The sequence below is a fragment of the Diabrotica virgifera genome, chromosome 6 (genome assembly GCF_917563875.1).
Source record: "Diabrotica virgifera virgifera chromosome 6, PGI_DIABVI_V3a".
NCBI lineage: Eukaryota > Metazoa > Arthropoda > Insecta > Coleoptera > Chrysomelidae > Diabrotica > Diabrotica virgifera.
In genome coordinates this window covers 195,798,688-195,814,683 of record NC_065448.1, presented here as the reverse complement: position 1 = coordinate 195,814,683, position 15,996 = coordinate 195,798,688, and the positions used below count along the sequence as shown (strand labels likewise).

The 15,996-nt window shown below is 32.3% G+C and overlaps 1 protein-coding gene across 2 annotated transcripts in view; it reads left to right on the top strand.

Moving 5' to 3' along the window:
• The first annotated feature begins 968 nt into the window (after positions 1-968).
• The window catches only part of LOC126886622 (E3 ubiquitin-protein ligase SIAH1A-like), a 51,290-nt gene continuing 36,262 nt past the window's right edge, over positions 969-15,996 (top strand). Inside the window, exons 1-2 of one of the 2 annotated variants that reach the window (XM_050653615.1) lie at positions 1,088-1,279; positions 9,976-10,270. In XM_050653615.1, the coding sequence (XP_050509572.1) occupies positions 9,979-10,270 (292 nt within the window). In that variant the 5' untranslated portion in view covers positions 1,088-1,279; positions 9,976-9,978. Of the gene's footprint in view, positions 1,280-9,975; positions 10,271-15,996 lie in introns of both variants that reach the window. The other variant, XM_050653612.1, reaches the window with a different exon arrangement.

Below are 15,996 nucleotides of genomic sequence, written 5' to 3'. Positions count from 1 at the left end.
AAGCTTTCATTTGACAGCTCATTTGTCATTCTACCTGGTATAATGACGGAGGAGTTATATTCGCGGTCGGACAGACAGCCTAGGGCAAATATCTCACCATTAGTACCATCCTTGGATCATAAGCTTTCATTTGACACCTCATTTGTCATTATAGCTGGTATATTGACGGAGGAGTTATGATTACATACAGACGGACGGACAGACGGACGTGGATAATTCAAAGTTTTCACATTTTTTCAAAATTGGGTGAAAACAATATGTTATTCCAAGTACGCCCTGCTAATAATGAACCACCCGCATCCCTCAAAACGTTAGTACTCTGTACAGTACCGAAATTTCCAAAGGAAAGTTTCAAACGGGCCATTACGCTCCTGAATTTTGCATATGTATATAATATTTTTCGTAGTGCCATCTTATACATAATGGCTACATTAACAGAGCTTATATTCTTACAGATTCCTATACTTTATTCGTATTATATGTCCAATATTTACGTTTCACATGCCAATTTCTATTAATTGCAGAAATTTAGTTTAAAAGTACACCACGCAAAAAGTACTTTATTAATTCACATTTTTTTAACGTTATATCCTTCCATTACGTATATTGTAGTGCTAGACGGAATTTTATCATGAAATTCATTTAAATACTTGAGTAATTTAGATATAAACGCTCTTAAATTTATTGAGAAAAAAGCAAAATTTTCACATTTTTTTATAAACAATACACAACAGGTAGGATAGCAAAAATATGGCTGTAATTAGCGACATATATTGTTAGTAGGTTAAGCATTTTTCGGTATACATATATGCTCTAGGTTATGAGTGGTGTACTTTATAAAGGTGATGGGATCGCCTATACTTATAACATTACCAATGGCCGGCCTTAAGTACTCATTTACACTAAAGTAAAATATAGGGGAATACCCTGAAAATATTAGGAAGGTATAAAAATATTAGCCAGTCACCAACCGTTCTTGAATGGTTACGCGCATGCGCGATAGCGAATAATTATGCGCAGTAACACAGTTTTCGTTACTGCGCAGACTCGTAACCATTCAAGGACGGTTTATTTTCCGACTTTACACGATTTTCAGTAGTCGAGTAGTCGAGTTTCACGATTTTTGCTTCACTTCATCTGGCAACCCTTTGTTGTGTTTGTGTTTGTATCAATGAACGTTTGTAGTATTCATTTTTATCATTATTGTTAATGTGATCTAATCAGTTAAAAATATTTAAATTCGTTCTGGATTTGTGTTAAATTAAGTAGCTTTCAAAAGGTAAGTACCTATTATGTACACAAAATTTAGGTATGCAAATATTTAAGCTCCAGTGATTAGGTGTATAAATTTTAAAAATGTAGTTTTACTTAAACTTAGAATACTACATAGTACCTAAAGTAAAACTAGTTGTGTATAAAGTTCTAGAAAACCAGTAGGTAGGAATAGGAATTAAGTAAAGACATGTTTAGAGTACTTTACATCTGTATCTGTGATAAAGATAACATCTGTGAAAAATTCTTATCTGAAAGAAAAACACAAAGGTAGTGGATAGGTAGCCGGTACCGGTGACTTCTTCTATAGCCGGTAGTCGCTTATTATTGGTCTAAATTTAGTGGGCGGACGTGTTTAGTTTTAGATTGTTTTTTTTTCGTATGGTCGTGTGTTTGTTTTGTTTAGAAAGCATTGAATTAAGGTTTAAAGTAATAGTAGTTCCATTTTATCTTTGCCCATGCGGCACGATTCATTTTCAAACAAATTAAATCAAAACATAAAGTGAAACCTACACCGATGTGTGTAGTATATACTAGTATAATATAGTATACAAAATGTATGTACAAATCAACATTCGTTTCACTTTATGTTTTGACTGAATTTGTTTGAAAATGAATCGTGACGCATGGGAAAAGTTAGAGTGGACGAACAATAGTAAATTATAATTGCTCCGTCGTCCGTGGAAATTATGGAAACTTGTTAAACATGGACACCTTCCAGAATATTTTTCATGAAGAAAATGAGAAGCAAGACTATAGGGCTTTTCATTCACAGTCATTTGTTTCGAACTTCTGTCATAATATGTAGTACAGGGTGTCTGCGTAACTTGGAACCATATTTTGGGAAACTTTTTTTATATCAATTTTACGAAAAAAAGTCATTCTTTATAAAGTGCTCTGCATAGTCTAAAACCTAAGATGCAATCATCAGATATCAAATTTTGTCAACAGTATACGAGGTATGTCAAAAAATATTAATTTCGCTCAAGAGCAAACTACCTTTATATTTCAAAATATCAAAAAATTTTATTATGAAAAGTTATTTGTAATTAAAAACCATATTCAAATATGAAATAACAGTAACGTGAAAAAAAAAAACTGAGATTTTCCTAAATTACTGATTCCGAACATCATTTTTATTTATTAGACCTGTAATAACTCTTTTATTAATACTTTTAGGAAAAAAAGTTATTCTTCATAAAAATCTGTGCATGGTCTAAACCTTAGGATTCAACCATCAGTTATCCAAGTTTGTTAATTTTATACGAGGTGTGTCAAATAATATGAATTTAGAAAGAATTCTTTGCTCGAAGCTCGAAACAAATGACAATCGATGAAAAGCCCTATTGTAACATTTTCCTTCAGGACTGCATCAATCAAGCAAATTTGATTATCTGTGATGAGTGCTTGCTGACATTCCATATTTGAGCATTTAATGTACTTGTACCAATAGCAAAAAATCCAAGACTAAATTTTGGTTCTGCCGAAGCTGTTACAATAATAATAATAAGTATTATTACTTTTAATTTTTTTTAATAAAGCTTTAGTTGATCTTTGAGTTGTGATCTATTTTATTACTTTTTCATAAAAAGCAGGTTGCATGAAAATAAGGATTTAAAATAATCCACTTATTTCTCACAATCATTGAAAATGTATACTATAAAAAACAGCTGTTTTGTGCAATTTTCAGTAAGTACTACAGGCTCATTTCATTACTGGCTATCACATCAGTTATTCTACATGTACAGGCAACCAAATCATTGATCGGTAGTTCCTCCCACTTGATTGCTTACCAATAAAGGCCAACTACCGGCTATAGAAGAAGTCACTGGTACCGGCTACCTATCCACTACCAAATAAAAACAAGGTTAGCTATGCAATGCACTGTGGATGTGGATGCACTGTCACATTCTGAATAATTTCAACGCGATGTTGCCGATCTCACATCTTTCCGATTAATACTAGTATTTTAACAATTTGAAATTTAATAATTCGAAAGTATAATACAGGGGTGGGCAAGCTCCTTGATAATCCGAGCCATTTTTCAAAATTTGAAATTTTTCGCGAGCCGCAATTAAACAATTATGTATTTAAATTTAGAAAGTGTAAAAAAGGTATTTCAGCTTTGCGCCGCCTTCTCCACTCTCCTGTCGATTCATCTGTTTGAGGGCCAAATATCATTCTGAGAACTTTCCTTTTAAAACCAGCAGCATATTTATTTTCCGCTGATGTAGAGCCCATGTTTCACTTCCATATGTAACCATTGAGCGAGTAATTGGCATGTACAGTATTTATTTAGAATGCCTTTTTAGCAACTTGGATATTAACAATGATGACGGGGAGTAAGATGCTCTATTCACCGCAGCTATCCTTGCCGAGACCTTTTTATATGTGGTTATGATCACCGCTCTCAGATATTTAAACTCTACTTACTACTTCGAAGTTGTAGTCATTACTAGTTATGTTCTGGATTTTGATTTAACTCTTGGATTTAACTCTTGGATTTGGATTTTTGGTTACTAGTATGTATTTCGTCTTCTCTTCATTTATTCGAAGGCCCAGACTACCTGTTCCTTCATCGAGTTGTGAAAACACCTCTCACACTCTCACGTCTCTTGTAGAATAAGCAACTGCACCTAGATCACCATCAAAGGTCAACAATAGTTTTGATCATCGATTCGCAAATCCCTCTATGATATTTTACTTATTACATATTCTAAGGCAAAATTGAGTAGCAACGGTGATAAGGGGTCTCCTTGTCAAAGTCCTGATGTTACACTTAGGGCCGGTTGTTCGAAAGCTAATCAACAATGATTATTATCAAATATTTAATTACTGGCCCCAACTGTCAATGTCAACTTTGTTTGGGTTACTGAAAACATAATATGAAATTACTTAATCAATTATGTTAATAATTGTTATGTTAATTGATTAACTAATCTCATAATTTTAATCAATTATGTTTTCAACAGCCCAATAAAAGTTGACATTGACAGTTTTGGTGACAGTAATTAAATATTTGATAGTGATCATTGTTGATTAGCGTTCGAACAACCGGCCCTAAGGGCCGGTTGTTCGAACGCTAGTCAACATTGATCACTATCAAATACTTAATTACTGTCACAACGTCAATGTCAGCTTTGGTTGGGTTGCCGAAAACATAATTATTGATGACAATTATGAAATTAGTTATTCAATTATGTTAATAATTGTTATGTTAATTGACTAACTAATCTCATAATTATAATTAACTATGTTTTCAGCAACCCCACCAAAGTTGACATTGACAGTTGTGACAGTAATTAAATATTTGATAGTGATCAATGTTGATTAGCGTTCGAACAACCGGCCCTAAGTCTTTTATATTTTTTGTTGTCAGTAATAATTACTTAACTTATTTAAGACATTTTGAAAAAAAAAATTAAAAGTAATTCAGATATTTATTGAGAGCCACAAATAATCCTTCAAAGAGCCACATGTGGCTCGCGAGCCACAGTTTGGCCACCCCTGGAAAATAAATACTTTTGATAACTTTATTGATTCGCATAAATTTTTGAACTCTTTGTTTATAGGAAGTATAATTATTAGTCAGTACAATATAAGTTTATTTTAAAGAATGTCATTGAATACGTAGTAAATACATACAGTCGAAAAAATGAAAGAATAGGGCTTTTCATCGATTGTCATTTGTTTCGAGCTTCTGTCATATGTTGTATAATCTGTGTATAATATTAATATACACGGAATATACGACATATGACAGAAGCTCGAAACAAATGACTGTGAATGAAAAGCCCTATACCCATGAACGATCACATCAATCACTTATTCTGTATTTGCTGTCTTTTTCTATAGCTAAATAACAAACGTTTGTTATAGAAAAAGACAGCAAATACAAAATAAGTGATTGATGTGATCGTTCATGGTTCATCGATTGTCATTTGTTTCGAGCGTCTGTCATGTGTCGTATAATATTAATATATCTACGTCATATGTTATTGGTATATACCTGATACAAACCAAAGACGTATGACGTAGATATCTTAATATTATACGACACATGACAGAAGCTCGAAACAAATGACTGTGAATGAAAAGCCCTATTCTTTAATTTTTTTCGACTGTACCTGGGTGTAACAATAAGGCAGGTAATAAATTAAGTCATATTTTCTGGGACCAAAAAAAGTTCAATTTAACCTAACTTTTCTTAGTACAAATGTGTACAGAAATAAAGTTACAGCCCTTTGATGTTACAGAATAAAAATCGATTTTTTCCAATATGTCGAACACTATTAGAGACTTTTTATTGAAAATAGACATGTGGCTTTCTTCTCGCAAGAACGTCTTAAACAAAATAAAATTGAAGTTTGTTCACCCCATAAAAATTTTATGGAAGTTTGTTCTCTTAAACCCCCCAAATATTTATGTACGGTCCAATTAAATGATTACAGTAGAACCACTAGTTAAACAAAATGTTTTTAATTTTTTTTTGTTTCTTAGTAGATACCTACTTTTTCGATAAGCCAGTTTTGATCGAAATATGGTGAATATTTTTAAAACTCCTACACATATTATTACATGGTTCAGTAAGATTATAGAGACCTGGTAATAATGTTATGAAAATAATATTCTATAATCTTACATACCTAACCATTTAAAAATATGTGTTGGATTTTACAAATGAACAAAATATCTCGATAAAAACTGGCTTATCGAAAAACTACTAAGAGTCAAAAAAAGTTTTACAAACATTGTGTTTAACTAATAGTACCACAATAATAATTTAGTTTGAATGTATATCTATAATGTGATTAGTCTTATTCGGTCCATATTTTGACATAGACCTCCCCAATCCTTTTACATTCTTCTCTGTCTGTCGCTACGGTCATCCACCTAGAGCCCACGTGCTTCTTGATATCATCGGTCCATCTCATTTGGTGCCTTCCTCTGTTTCGTTTATATTCCCATGGTTCTTTTTGTTTTATTTTGTGTCCGGCAAATCTCCATTTTAATTTTGCAACTTCTTTTCTAACATGCCTAACTTTTGTTATCTCTCTTATTTACTCGTTTCTCTTTTTATCCATTAGGTTCTGAAGCTATTTCCTTGTGGCATTTTTATAATTAAGTATTTTCTATGGGAAATAAGCCACAATTTTACTAAAAAAATGAATTTATTAACGTTTCGAAGACCAAATCGGGTTTCGTTGTCAAAATACAAAATATTACTAAAATAAACAAAAATGTTGTTGCTAAGTAAAAAAATTCTTCTAATAATTTATTTAATCTGACTCATTTATATTGGCAATTCAGACGTATATTATACGTTTTAAAGTAGAAGACGACTTTACTAAAAGATAGTTCATTCGATAACATGAAATCAATCCCAACTCAAGAATATCCGTCGCAAAAAAATCATAGCATGTGATCTGTCTTTAAAAAGACAATCAAATGCAACGATGACAGTAAAATTCTCGCGTTAGAGATTCCATAGTAAATCACGAGGGAAAACCAGGAACAAACCTAGTGATACTATCTCGACATCGTAAATAGTTGGTCTTACATTTAATTTACCTTCAAAAAACTAATACCAAATTCTGACTTTAATATGTTTAAATTATAAATAATATTAATAATACATAGATATGCAATAAGTAATACTAAAATATAAAATTTGTACTAACGCGATATGTTATTGACTTACTAATCCTTGTATTTTCTATTGACTTCCTCTTTCAGTATGAGTAACCACATACTACTGCATTCTACCGAGGAATTTGCGACACAATTGGTTTCATTTAGCATAATTAATAATAATAATAATAATTTATTCAACAATATTCAATATTCAATAATCTGGAGAATTTATTCAACAATAATAGGTGCCATATTTTTAGATATTTACAGCTAAAGTGAATAAATTAACCCGAAGGTCTCCGAGAGGTGTGAATACACCTGTTTCGGTAAATATGATATAAAATAATAACATAATAATAATAATAATAATAACATATTAACGTAAATAACATAAATATCAACATAATACAATATAATATAATACAATCAATAGATAGGTACGTTTTTTTTTAATTGTAAATACATAATAATTAGAGCCGCTTCTTTGATTTTTCTCTTTTTACTATCTGATTATTTCAGGACTATACTTGAATCTCTCCACTGAACTCTATGTTCATTATCCCATGCGTGTTGACATATTTGAGATCTATTAAATTCTCTATTTTTAATATAAGACTGATGTTCACTTATTCTAACGTTTAATGGTCTTGATGTTTCACCTAAATAAAATTGTTCGCATTCACAAGGTATTTTATAAATGCAATTCTTTGTTCTTTCTTGTTCATTGCTAGGTTTAGTTTTAGATCTCAATGTGTTTGTTGTTTTGAATGTTGTTGAAATGTTGATTTATTTCCAATTGTTTTAAGTTTCTCCGATAGTCCTTTTATATATGGTATCGTTATTTTCCTCGTATTATTTCTTGTGAATGTTGTAGGATTCCGTTCTAAGTTGTTCGGTTCCATTCGATCCAATCTTGACAATTCCTTATTTATAAACGATAAAGGATAATCATTTTTTAATAAAACATATGTTAACAATTGTTTTTCTTCTAAAAATGAATTTTCGTTAGAACAAGTAATAATTTTGGCTCTATCATATAAGGATTTAATGATTCCCTTTTTAACGTTGATGTTGTGATTTGATTTGTAATTGAGATATCTGTTGGTGTGTGTTGGTTTTCTATACACTTGAGTCTCATATTCAGTGTATATCGGATATTCTTGAGTTGGGATTGATTTCATGTAATCGAATGAACTATCTTTTAGTAAAGTCGTCCCAGGAACGCAACTCATAAATATTGGCGATATCATTTTAAAGTCTTCTACTTTAAAATGTATAATATACGTCTGAATTGCCAATATAAATGAGTCAGATTAAATAAATTATTAGAAGAATTTTTTTACTTAGCAACAAGATTTTTGTTTATTTTAGTAGTATTTTGTATTTTGACAACGAAACCCGATTTGGGCTTCGAAACGTTAATAAACCCATTTTTTTAGTAAAATTGTGGCTTATTTCCCATAGAAAATACTTAATTATCCATTAGGCTTATGATGTGCAATATGTGTCTTTCCATTGCTGTTTGTGTTTTTATGATTTTGTCCATGTTTGCTTCGTAGGAACCATACGTCCACGTTTAGGAACCATAAGAGAGAAGAGAGAGTACGCATTGGTTGTATACTTTGGTCTTAAGATATTGTGGATATCTTTTGTTTTTAAAGATGTAGCTTAGTTTGCCAAATGCCGCCCATGCCAGTCTAACTCCTCTTTTGATCTCTGCTGTTTGGTTTTCCTTGTTACGTTTTTTAATTTGACCCGGATATATGTATATAATCGTGAACTTATTCTATTTCATCTTGTCCGATCCTCATCGTGATGTCCTCATCTGTATTTGTTATGATTTTGGTCTTGCTGTATTAAAGCCTATCTTTCCAGCTTATATCTCCAGTTCTTTCACCATTTCAAACAATTATTCTTGGAATGTAGTTACCTACACAAATATTTTTTATGTTCATTCTCAATAAAAAAAATAATGTGTGTGTGTGTGTGTGTGTGTGTACTTTGTACGCACGTAAGAAGTTATACTTCTATTATATGATTTTAACGAAATAAATATACTTTCAACAGGTTATTTGTATTTTATTTAAAGATTAAACTAATTTTTACTTACTACTTTCCAAAAAAATTTTATTAAAACACTACCAAAAATAAAAAAAAAATAGAAAACATGGATTCGAACCGGGGACCTCTCGATCTCCGGTCACAGGCTCTACCACTGAGCTATATTCCCTTTGCTTTGACAAGTTATAAGATTTCTCATACATGCTGACAAATTTAATAGACCAAGTGAAGTAAATTAAACTAATTTTTACTTACTACTTTCCAAAAAATTTTTCAAAAATAAAAGAAAAATAGAAAACACACGGATTCGAACCTGGGACCTCTCGATCTCCGGTCACAGGCTCTACCACTGAGCTATATTCCCTTTGCTTTGACAGGTTATAAGATTTCTCATACATACTGACAAATTTAATAGACCAAGTGAAGTATACAAAAATACTTTAAATATACATATTTACTATTATTATAAAATATCTTATTCCCGAGGAAGACAAATCCAAAGACACAAAAATTATAATAAATATATTTACTAAAAACACTAATAATATATTATTTTCACGCACACCTTAATGGCGCTACATAAAGATATAGCGACTAATACTATACTGTCGGTGTGCGCATGCGCCAGGGAATGTAAAAATTCACCCTCGTGCCTAAAGAAGTATAACTTCAAAATATCTAATAGTTTTCGATATATTGGAAAAAATCCATTTTCATCTTGTAACTTCAAAGGGCTGTAACTTTTTATACATATGTGCACGTTTTTAATTGTACTAAGGTAGGTTAGGTTCAATCGAAGTATATTTAAGGTTGTGATTTTACAGTTTTTTAGGAAAAAGATGATCCACAATGCATTTTGTTAGTGAGATAAACAAAAATATGAATTACGTTGAGTTAATATACTTTTGAAGGGGATGTGCGAAGTCATCAGCTCACATAGATAGTGTTATACAACACTTCGTATTGTGCAAAATGTAATATATTTCTAATTGTGAAATGTTGTTTCAGATAATGTCTAACGAAGATTTACAAAGAGAACTAGAATGCCCAATTTGTTTCAACTATTTACAAATCCCGATACGGATGTGTAAAACAGGTCACAGCATATGTGATACGTGCAGAAGCAAGTTATTCGTTTGTCCTATATGCGAATCAGGGTTTTCCGAGGGATCTAATAAGTCACTCGAAAGCATAATTCCTTTGCTTAAGTTTCCTTGCAAATTTCGTGATAAAGGATGCCAAGATCTTTTGTTTCATGTTGAGAGATTAGCACACGAAATTGAGTGCCCACGCCAAGGAATAAGTAAGTAGAAAAATATTTTTATGTCCCTAGTATCGAGAACTTCTACTACTTTATGTTACACATCCACATCACCGTGACATGTTTATTATTATGCAATTTACTGTTTTGTTGCGAGTTAACCACAATTTTAGCTTCAAATATTATGTATGTATGTATATGTAAACGAAACAAAAACTTTAGTCAGACAAATAAAAAGGGAACACTGGGAGAGCTTCTCAAAACAGATGGAACACGACTTCTACGGAACACAAAAGGAAATATAGAAAATGATCAGAGGCCAAAGAGAATAGATGAACGAACTAATAAAAAGGAAACACATTCAGAAAAAAACTTGGGCAGGCTATTTTCCACCACACCACAAACCACCAACACCTGAAGTGACAACAAACGAAGAAATAAATATTGAAGAAGCAGAGGTAATGGAAGCATTAAGGAAATTACAAAAAATAGAAAATCACAAGGAGAGGACAGATATCGAATGAACTCCTAAAGTACGGTGGACAAGATCTGACCAAATAACTAATAAAACTAATCCAAAAAATAATGGAACAAAACAGAATACCACAAGAATGGAGATCAAGCATCCTAATACCTCTCTTTAAAAAGGGAGAAAAATCGGACCCGGAGAATTACAGAGGAATTAATTTATTAAACACAACACTAAAATTAACGACCAAAGTGATAACAAACAAACTGAATAAAATTATAACATTAGCAGAAGAACAACAAGGTTTTAGGTCGGGAAGATCATGCACCGACGCTATATTTATAATGAGGCAGATTCAAGAAAAATCGTTAGAATACAACAAACCGGCATACTTATGTTTCGTGGACCTTAAGAAGGCATTTGACAGGGTCAAATAAATTAAAAGACGTTATCCATTTATTGTACGCAAGAGAGGGACTTCTAGGAATAATTAAAACGATCGAAAATATCTACCAGAACAACAAAATTAAAGTAAAAGTAGATGAAGAACTAACTGACCCAATTGAAGCTGGCAATGGGATAAGACAGGGAGATTCCCGGAGTCCTCTGTTGTTCAATCTGATCATGGACGAAATAATAAAAAAAGTAAGAACAAAAAAAGGATACCAAATGGGAGAAAAACAACTGAAAATAATCTGCTACGCCGACGACGCAATACTAATCTCTCAAAGTGAAGATGATTTACAACGTATGCTGCACGAATTTAATATAACCGCTAGAAAATTTAACATGTTAATTTCCCCAAAAAACACTAAATGCATGATTATAACAGCAGATCTAATAAGGTGTAAATTAGAGCTGGAGGGTCAAATAAAGTCATGGAGTTTAAATATCTAGGCATCACACTATCTAGCTAAGGATAGCTCGAAACAGAAGTGGAAGATCAGGTGAATAAAGCAAACAGAGCCGCAGGTTGCCTGAATGAAACAATATGGAGAAATAAAAACATCGGAAAAGAAGTGAAAGGCAGAATTTACAAAACAGTCATCAGACCAATAATGACATACGCGGCAGAAACACGACCTGATACAAAAAGGACAAAAAGAATGCTAGAAACAGTAGTAAGACACTGTGGGATAGAGCTAGAAGTGCAGATATATGACGGAGATGCAAGGTGGACAACATTAATAACTGGGTAAAAAACAGAAGAGTAGAATGGAACGACAACATAAGCCGAATGACAACAAATAGAGTAGTGAGGACGGCGAGAGACGGTTCACCAATAGGAAGACGATCAGTGGGGAGACCACGAAAAAAATGGAATGACAACTTACTGGAGGCACATTGAAAAACAGAGAGAGTCATGTCTACATAAAAAGAAGAAGAAGACGAAGAAGAAGAAATATGTATGTGTATTTTGACGTTTCGATTTTTACTGCAGAAACCGAAACGCATTTCGTTCCAAGCGCCTATACCAAGTCGAAGTTAATATTTATGGGGAGGGTATGGTTTGAAATCAATATTTCAAGCACATTTTTCTGATTTTCTTTTGAAACTATGGTACAACTATTTTTTTTTTTCTAAATTGAATAAGCATATTAAGTACAATTGTACAATTCAAAGAATATTCAAACAAAAATTCAAGGAAAAATATTGAAAAATAAGCAAACGGTGGCCAATTTATACAGACACCTCAAAAAAAAAATGGATTTTTCGGTGGACATCAGAACTCGTCACTGGATCATGTCTTCATCTTTTTGTGTAGACATGGCTGTCTGTTTTTCAATGTGCCTCCAGTAAGTTGTCATTCTACCGTTTTCGTGGTCTTCCCACTGATCGTCTTCCTATAGGGGAACCGTCTCTTGCCGTCCTTACTACTCTGTTTGTTGTGCTTCGGCTTATGTGGTCGTTCTATTCTACTCTTCTGTTTTTCACCCAGTTATTAATGTTGTCCACCTTGCATCTCTGTCTTATATCTGTACTTCTAGCTCTATCCCATAGTGTCTTACCATCGATTTTTCGAAGTGTTTTCATCTCTGCTGTTTCTAGCATTCTTTTTTTCCTTTCTGTATCAGGTGGTGTTTCTGCCGTGTATTTCATTATTGGTCTGATGACTGTTTTGTAAATTTTGTCTTTCATTTCTTTTCCGATATTTGTATTTCTCCATATTGTGTCATTCAGGCAGCCTGCTTTATTCACCTGATCTTCCACTTCGGTTTCGATCTTTTCGTAGCTAGATAGTGTGATGCCTAGATATTTAAACTCCATGACTTGTTCTATTATCTAACCGTCCAGCTCTAATTTACACCTTATTAGATTTGTTGTTATAACCATGCATTTAGTCCTTTTTGGGGAAATGAACATGTTAAATTTTCTAGCTGTTGTATTAAATTGGTGCAGCATATACGTTGTAAATCATCTTCACTTTGAGAGATTAGTATTGCGCCGTTTGCATAGCAGATTATTTTATGTTGTTTTTCTCCCATTTGGTAACCTTTTTTTTGTTCTTACTTTTTTTATTATTTCATCCATGATCATGTTGAACAATAGAGGACTCAGGGAATCTCCTTATCTTATCCTATTGCCAGCTTCAATTTTGTCAGTTAGTTCTTCATCTACTTTTACTCTTATGATAACAACATACAGTTAATTACTTTGGTCTACCACATATCTCACTCTCCTTTTCTTACTAACATGCATATATACTTAACAATAGGGTACTTCACACCAAAATTCATTATTACACATTCATTCACAGTTCTTTCAGATCATAATATTTTAAGTTTATAATGTATATATACCCTTCTTTTTCATCTTTTTCTACCTTCACATCAGGCAACCCCCATTACTTAGTTATATTAATTTAGTTTCATATTACATAGTTCTTTTTTACATCTGTCTTAATTCATTTGGTCATATCTGTCATGTAATACGTTTATAAACTTTTGCACTAAAAATATATTTCACTTGGTTCAGTTTTTTTTTACTCTACTACCATCTACACAATCCAAACTCATAGTTCGCTATTTCAGATACTCAGTCAATTTAGATTCTCCGTTACATATTGACATTAACCCACAATTTAACCTATCTTTGACCTAGCTCTCATTCTATTGTTCACTCACACTCACACACTAACCACTTCTTCTGGTAGCCTATCATGGTATATTCCCTTGAATTACTTCAGTCCATCGAAAACAACATAAAGTTCAATTAAATTTTGCTGTCAAATATTTCATTTCCCTTTTATGTTATTAAATTCAGTACATATTTTATTTAATCTATTATATTTTATTTAAAATTATATCTTTAACATTAACATTCACTTCCAGATATTTATTCTTTTAGTTACTTTAATTTTTCCAATTCCTCTCCCATTTTTAACAGACAGAATTAATCAGTATAATAGTATGCTGCTAAATTTAAACATTTAAAGTTGACACCATCTATCTATCGCCCGTCGGCAAATTCAAACAAAAATATAACTCCAGACCATCTTTTACCACCTTTAGTCCAGACAAATTAATATATGTATTTAATATATTTTTTACCATCAAAAATGAGATATTTTAATCAAATATTGTATCAAATGTAATTTGCAGAATAATTTTGAATTACGTTCCGCTAATGAACTCGCTTTTTTGTCCTTCAGAGTAGAAAAAAGTTTCAATTATATTGCTTAATAGTATAATTGTCTAACAATTTTAACTGTACTAATCCCCAAGTATAAATTTTTAAGTGCTAAACTGATTGATTTACGATGAGTAACCGGGTTGTAAAAATACCGGCATGTGCCTAGATAAAGGGACATCGGTTTACTCGAATTTCATAACATACAAATATTATCTCTTTGAATTTGCCGACGGGCGAAATATCGATGGACCCGACTTTACCATCATGTTAGGCAACCAACCAACAGTACATTTCTTAAAAACATTTAAAATTTGAATTTTTGCTTTATTTAGTTTCCAATTCTTCCACATCAGTTAATCAGTTCATTAATTGTTTAGTAGTATGTAGTATATTTTATTTTAGTAAACTAAATTAAACTTTCATCTTATCATTTTACAATCGATGACGTCACACATTTTACCATGAAATATACCCACCTTAAATCCAGCAATTCATAAGTTTTTTCTGGAATAGAGCGTTGCTAACTTAGACTTTACAATAGATTCTAATATGTAAACAATTTAAATTGCATTTTCACACATTTTTTAACAACCATTACATTTTAAGTGAAATTTAATAAAACATTTTCTTCTTGGTAAAATGTATATTTGTTTAAAAAGCCCTAAAGGGCTACAAACATATGAACAAAACGTTTTCGCTCTGTAACAAGAGCATCATCAGTGTTACAAGAACATGGTGAGCCAACCAAGAAAACTAAAAATTTTATTTAAATTTTAACTAAAATTCAAAATTAAATTACACTTTTTGATTTTCTTAACCAAAAATTGACTTTATCCTGTATTGTCATGTTACTCTTTGTCATATTGAATGTGCATTTCCTATTTTATCAGTTGGTCTGTGCCCATTGAACTGGCAAGAACCTAGCAGGGAAGCATGTTGCCCTTTAAGCATGTATTTAATTTAATCTTATAACATCGACTTGTAGTCACCATATTTTCATAAAATATTACATGTAAACCATATATTATGAGGTTAAAGTAGTTGATCCTGTAATCGAAAGAAATGCATTTTTTCCCACCCATAAAATTTGCTACTGAGGATGATAGTTGATAAAAGGAAGCACATAAAAGAATTACGATTCCGAAGAATAATCAAAGCAAGGATTTTAGCTACACAAACAAAAACAATTAGGGTTTTTCGACCTCCAAAAATCAACTTTTATGCGACTGACTATACTGAATTAATTGATTGGAACACCGCTGAAATTACACCACCACCACTGTTAAGCCGCAGTCTCTCTTATGCGATTGTCGCATGCGTTCGACGCAAGCAGCAGTCGCAAGCGATGTTCTGTGCACTCCTCAAATGTAAACTTTATACGAGCGGTCTGTCTTGACGAGGAATCGCGTCGGACGCACAAGACAGACCGCTCGTATAAAGTTTACATTTGAGGAGTGCACAGAACATCGCTTGCGACTGCTGCTTGCGTCGAACGCATGCGACAATCGCATAAGAGAGACTGCGGCTTTACGGAGAGTCTCTGATGATGAAGTTTGGGCTAAAATCACTGCGGTGAAACACCCGAGGATTGGAGCATCAAGTTAGTGAATGAAGAATCTTAAAAAGTCGTCGGTGCTAAGCAACGAGATGGTTTCATAAGATCTGC